Genomic DNA, 5,666 nt, shown 5'->3' with positions numbered 1-5,666 from the left:
TTGGGGGGGGGGGGGGAGCGGGGGTGAAGCTGGGAGTAGTGCAGAAAAAAGAAGAGGTCTAAGGTTTATTGAAAACGAGTTATATTCTAGGTACTTCATATGCATTATCTCCTTTAATCCCATTTCATAGCTGGAGAAAGTGAGGTTCAGAGAGGTCCAAGATCACATACTAAGTGCAGAGCCAGGATGCAAATGAAGGGTTTGCCTTGACTCCGAATATCCACTGCACCATCGAATTGCAATCTTTTTTATTTTTCTTCACAATTCTAGTATATAAAATGCTCTGGTTGGAAGAACTGGGGGAGGGGGGCTTGAAGCTCTGCCCACTGGCCCTCTCCCTCTCTCCCTCCGGCCATCCCCCGAGGCTCTACCCAACACCTTAGGGCTCCACCCCACATCCTTCAGAAACCTCTGTGGGCTCTGGTGGACCAGGGCTCTCCCACATCATTAGATGTGCAGAAAAACACTCTGGGAGGCCTTGGAGCTGCACCTGCCAGGGTGCGATTTGCCCAGGGCCCCGGAAATGCAGACAGAATCATTCCCGAAGCCACCCCCCCCCCCCCCTGGGGATCCCAGCTGGCTCTCTGGGAAGCAGCACTCCAGCTGCCCTGAACTGTGTGCTCTTCAAGCATTACTCCCAACTGTTTATACACCCATCGTCTGACCACAGTGCCTGCCTTTCACCGCGCCCCCAACCACTGCATGTGACAGAAGGCGCCTTAACAATGGTAGCAGCCACCGCTGGGGGCTCTTCCCCTCGGAGGCCACAAGCCCCTCCCAAGCTGGACCCCGACACACCAGCGGGGTGAAAGCGCCCCCCCCCCCCCCCCACTGTGGGCATCCCAGCTGGCTCTCTGGGAAGCAGCACTCCAGCTGCCCTGAACTGTGTGCTCTTCAAGCATTACTCCCAACTGTTTATACACCCATCGTCTGACCACAGTGCCTGCCTTTCACCGCGCCCCCAACCACTGCATGTGACAGAAGGCGCCTTAACAATGGTAGCAGCCACCGCTGGGGGCTCTTCCCCTCGGAGGCCACAAGCCCCTCCCAAGCTGGACCCCGACACACCAGCGGGGTGAAAGCGCATTTTGCCTCACCTGATACCCTCTTCCCATCAGCTGCTGCTTCTCCACCCACTGACCACAGCCCTAAGCCTCCTCCATTCTGGGGGTGCACTCATCAGAAGGCAAATGTTGGCCCTGGATCCCCAGAGCAGGTGTGCCCCTCTCTTCTTCCTGCAGTACAAGAGGGACAACCCACACCCAAAGTTTGGTCCGCCTTCGGGTGTCTCTGCCACCGGTCACCCACTCCACCGCAGTTGCAAGCCCAGGGGCTGCCTTGCCAGAAGAAAAACTCAGTGCTGAGCCCCTGTAGGCCTAAAACTCAGAGGCAAGAGAGAAGCACTGCCCAAAACATCATCCTTCTCCCCACTCTTGCCGCACCCCCATTCCACAGAAGGAAAAGCCACTGCCTGGCTGCAACTGAGGCTGAGATCAAGATGCAGCTACTCACAGAGGGTGAGAAGGCTCTTAGCCCGGCTAGGTGAGCATGCAAATCGGTATGCAAATTATATGCAAATCCAGGGCCTGCCCTTGGGTTCCTGGCACCCTGTCATGTCTGCTGCCTGTGGCTCACCCCATTCACGCACCTGGGTGCTGGTTAGAATCTACTGAGCTAGGGACTGAGAAAGCACTTCGGAAGCTGGGGGCGTTTCCTTTTGACTGCTTCCAATGCCCCCAGGAAACACCTCCTCCAAGATCACGTGGGAGGGAAGAATCTCCCAGCTTGGTACCCATACCCCCAAAAAAGCTCTCTGAACATCCACCCTCCCTTCAACTCATCCACAAATAAAATCGTCCTTCACCAAGCTGAGCAGGGGACCAAGCAAGTCACAAGGGTGGAATTCCTGAAGACCCAGAGAAGGTAAGGGGGACTGGAGGTCTGCACCCCTCTGACAAAAGCCAACAGCCCATGAGGTGCCCTGTGCAGACAACCACCCTGTGTCTGGCGGGGGCGCGCAAGCATCGCTGGGCCAACCCCACCCTCCACCCCTGCCATTTGCTTGCCCACCTTCTCTCGATTCCTCAATCTGAGAAAAATAAGCCTATTCAGCCAGTCTACTGGGATCTGCTCAACTTAAGCGCTGCCTTTGGGTCAACTGCCTACTTGCTTTTTGTTTCTAATTGAGCTCCCCAGTCTGCTGCAGAAATATATTCAAGGCAGCTGACTTTGATGCCCAGAAATACGAAGCATCTGAAAGGTTTGTCGGGCATCAAGGCAATCCCATTCTCCCCCATGTTATCCTAGCACCCAGGGCCTCTCTGCCTACCTACCCCCTCCCCAATGCTCACTGGTCTTTCACCTCCTTCCCCTAAGTTGTGTTTGCCATTTCGAGATTTTAAAAACACATTCCCTGAGTACCCACCCCCCTTTTAATTAGACTCTGAACAGAGTGTTAGAGATTTTCTTAATGGCTTGTTGAAGGCTTTTAATTTGGTCTTCTCTAGAGAGAAGAACCATGAGTCCCCATCCGAGAGGTTGGGGGGAAATGAAAAAAATCAATGCACCCCATTATTTTGGCTTTTAGAAGACAGGAATTTTAGTGCAGGGGAAGCTTGCTCTTTTACACAGTAAAAATGCAAATGCAGGCAACACAGATGCTGGCACGCTGGATGTAACAACGGAGAGAGCCTCGCTGGGGTTCATCTGGCTGCCCGAACCTGGATTTGTTTTGGCAATAATAAGGCAGTTATTGAAGACTCGACAACCGATTATTAAAACACCTTCCCAGTTTAGTTCTGGGGAATCAGTCTGAGCTCAGGCTTCATCAAAAAAAGGTATTTCGAGAGGAATGGAAATAACAGACGCTTAAAACACATTCAATAACTGCTTGATTCCATCCAGAGGACGCTCCATCTCATCTTGTTTTCTCCTCCCTCTCTCTCTGCCTCCTCCCCCTCCTCACAGATGGACGTACAAATTATTGCAAGAGGATATTGTTTTCTGTAACAGGCTCGAACATTCACATTTACATTTTCCTTGGTGCCGCGGGGGTGACTGGCAACGGGAGAGAAAAATACACCAAACCCCATTTTCGCCGCTCTTACCACATCAACATCTTCCCCCAGCCGCCTCCGCCACCACCACGCCACCCCAAGCAGAACAGGCCCCGGGGACCAGCCTGGCACCTAAGACCCAATTAAGGCACGAAGGAAAAGAAAGGCCTGTCTGGCAAGTTGCCCTGGCGCCCAGCGCAGATGCTGGAGCCTCTGAATGGCAGGGGCGCGGGAGCTCTGCAGACCCAAAGGCCACTTAGGTGCCGCCTCACCTGGCACCTCCAGCCTCCCACAGGCCCAAGGCCAGAGCTACTTGCTTCTCCTGTTGGAGAGGATTTTGCCCCTCGGGCCGTCCTGCCGCCTTCTGGGCCTTTCTCCAACCCCATCCCCATCTGCCCCTTCCCTATCAAATAGCTTGGGCTTCATTTATTAATGGCCGGCTTCTGGAAGGGGGAGGTGAGAGTCCATCAGGTATTTGCTAGGGAGCCTCGACTCCCCGGGCAACGGGCTGCTCTGGAAGAGGTCTCCAGAAAGGGGGTGGGAGGTGTGTGTGGACAAGGTTGGGCAAGAGTGTGGGAGCAGCTCCAGCCTGTGCTTCCCCGCCCGACAAAATGGAAAGGGGTGGCGGGTGGAGAGGGAACTAGCCAGAGAGAAAGCTGCCTCTCCTCACCTTATGTATTTTTAATATTAATGTAATTAAAGCTGCGAACCGAGCCAGCCTGCGGGGCGGAGGGAAGCAGGAAGAGCCTGGGGAGAGGGAGACTGCGGGTGGGGGGCCCGGGGGAACAGGAGGCAGGCTGCTTGCTCCGCGGACGGACGGGTTATAAGAGGGTGCTGTGCGGGGTCAAGGGGTTAATCAACCTAGACCAGCCTTGGTGTGTCACTCCGTGGACCCCGTTGGGTCAGAGAAACTCAACTACTTTGTCCACGATTCAGGGGCCAGCCCTCGCCCCGCACCTCAGCAGCATCTTGGCCTTCAGTCTGGCTTTGACTGGGCGGTACTTACAAATAAAATAGGGTCACCCTCCTCCCCCAAAGCCACGAGATACTGCAGTCAGCCCCGGCAGGTTGCAGACTCCAGACCCCTGGGGCGTCGGCAAGGAAGGACCGGACCCGTCCGGGAGCGCCAACCCTCTGCTGGATTGCCCTTCCCCCATCGCCTAGGGGTCAAGAGTTGCAGCTGGGCCAGGGCACCCGCCTGGGCAAAGGGGGTTGAGGCCGTCCCCCAGGGCGCGAAGGAGAAAAGTTAGAGGGCTGCACAGGTAAAGCTGAGCTCGTAAGAGCGTGTGTGCTTCTCAGCGCAAGGGCGCCGAGTTCGGCCGCCTCATCTCCCGCCATCTGTGCGCCCGGGGGCACGTCCTCTGCGATCTCCTGGAAGCCCGACAGCCGGGGACTGCCTGATCCCGACTCGGTGCCCAGGTGACTCTGGTTGGAAATGTCTGACCGCTTCCAACCCCCAATCCCGGCTACCTCGAGGATCAGGTGCGCAGCGCTCCAGCAGCAGGTCTGGACATGCCGGACACCTGGACCCACCCTTAGCAACGCCTTCTCTCCGGGGAAAGCGACACGCGCCCCCCCCCCCAACCCAAGACTTGTCCCCATGTCCGCTGACCAGGAGCCGAAGCGCAGACTCTCGCACCTTGGGGCGCGCTGCCCGAGGTGGCCAGGCGGCGCAGCCAAGCCGGGGCTAGTGCCCGGGGCAGTGGGGCTGGACGAAGGCGACCTCTAGGTTTGGAGAACAAACTTGCTATTATAGGGACGCCAGGTCTCGGGACCCCCGGCTCTCCCCGCCCTGCATCCAGCCAGGGCGCGGATAAGCGCGGCGCGGTGCGGTGCGGTGCGATGCAGGGGGTCCGGGGCGGCGGAGGGGCGCGCGGTGGCAGAGAGGGAGTAAGCCGCGGCCCGGTTCCTCCAGGACTCCCAGGTGAACAGTCACGGCCTAAGGAACCCTCGACTCGGAGGGCACCCCGGGGTCCCAGCGCCACCCAGCCTCAGGCAGCGGGCAAGGGGCTGGGGGAGGGGTCTGGGCAGAACGGCGGCCCGGCAACGAGCGGGGAGATGAGGGGCTGTCTCACCACCTCCCCGCCGGGCGCGCCCCAAAAAGGCAGGCGCGGGTAGCTGGCGGGGCGGTCCAGGGCGGACTCTTACCTGGCCGCTCCCCGGGTGCCTGCCCCTCCCCCGCTGCGCCCCATCCGGGGCCCCGCGCCGGAGTCCGTCCCCCCCCCCCACCCACTCCCCCCCCCGGGCCCCTGGAGCCCGCCGGGCACTCCGCCTCGCCGCCAGCCTCGCGCACCGCGGCCCCGCCGCCTCCGCCGCCCTGCCGCCCGCGCGGGTCTCACCTTTGTGTAAAGAGTCCAGGAGCAGGAGGAAAGTTACCAGCCACATGCCATAAAGAGGCCCTATTCTCCGGGGAGGTGGTCCTGTGGCCGGCCGTGCGGCAGCGCCTCTCCCCCGCTCAGCGCGCTCCCAGCCGCCCGCACTCCGCGCCCCGCTCTCTCTGCTCCTCAGCCCAGCGCTCGGCGGCGGCGGCGGCGGCGGCTCCTCCCTCCTCGGCTCCCTGGCTCCTGTCATCCGCGGGGCTGGGCTAGGCGCCGCTCTCCCCGCCCCCCC

At 59.3% G+C, this 5,666-nt stretch overlaps 1 protein-coding gene across 1 annotated transcript in view; it reads right to left on the bottom strand.

Annotated features, from left to right (window-relative positions):
- The window catches only part of DSCAML1 (DS cell adhesion molecule like 1), a 352,214-nt gene extending 346,585 nt beyond the window's left edge, over nucleotides 1–5,629 (bottom strand). Inside the window, exon 1 of the mRNA XM_007456333.1 lies at nucleotides 5,396–5,629. Coding sequence (XP_007456395.1) covers nucleotides 5,396–5,627 — 232 coding nt within the window. The 5' untranslated portion in view covers nucleotides 5,628–5,629. The remainder of the gene's footprint in view (nucleotides 1–5,395) is intronic.
- Nucleotides 5,630–5,666: the final 37 nt, after the last annotated feature.

Source organism: Lipotes vexillifer, unplaced genomic scaffold (assembly GCF_000442215.2).
Source record: "Lipotes vexillifer unplaced genomic scaffold, Lipotes_vexillifer_v1.1 scaffold753, whole genome shotgun sequence".
Taxonomy (NCBI): domain Eukaryota; kingdom Metazoa; phylum Chordata; class Mammalia; order Artiodactyla; family Lipotidae; genus Lipotes; species Lipotes vexillifer.
Note: the sequence above shows the minus strand (reverse complement) of the source record. Positions and strands in the feature narration are given on the sequence as shown.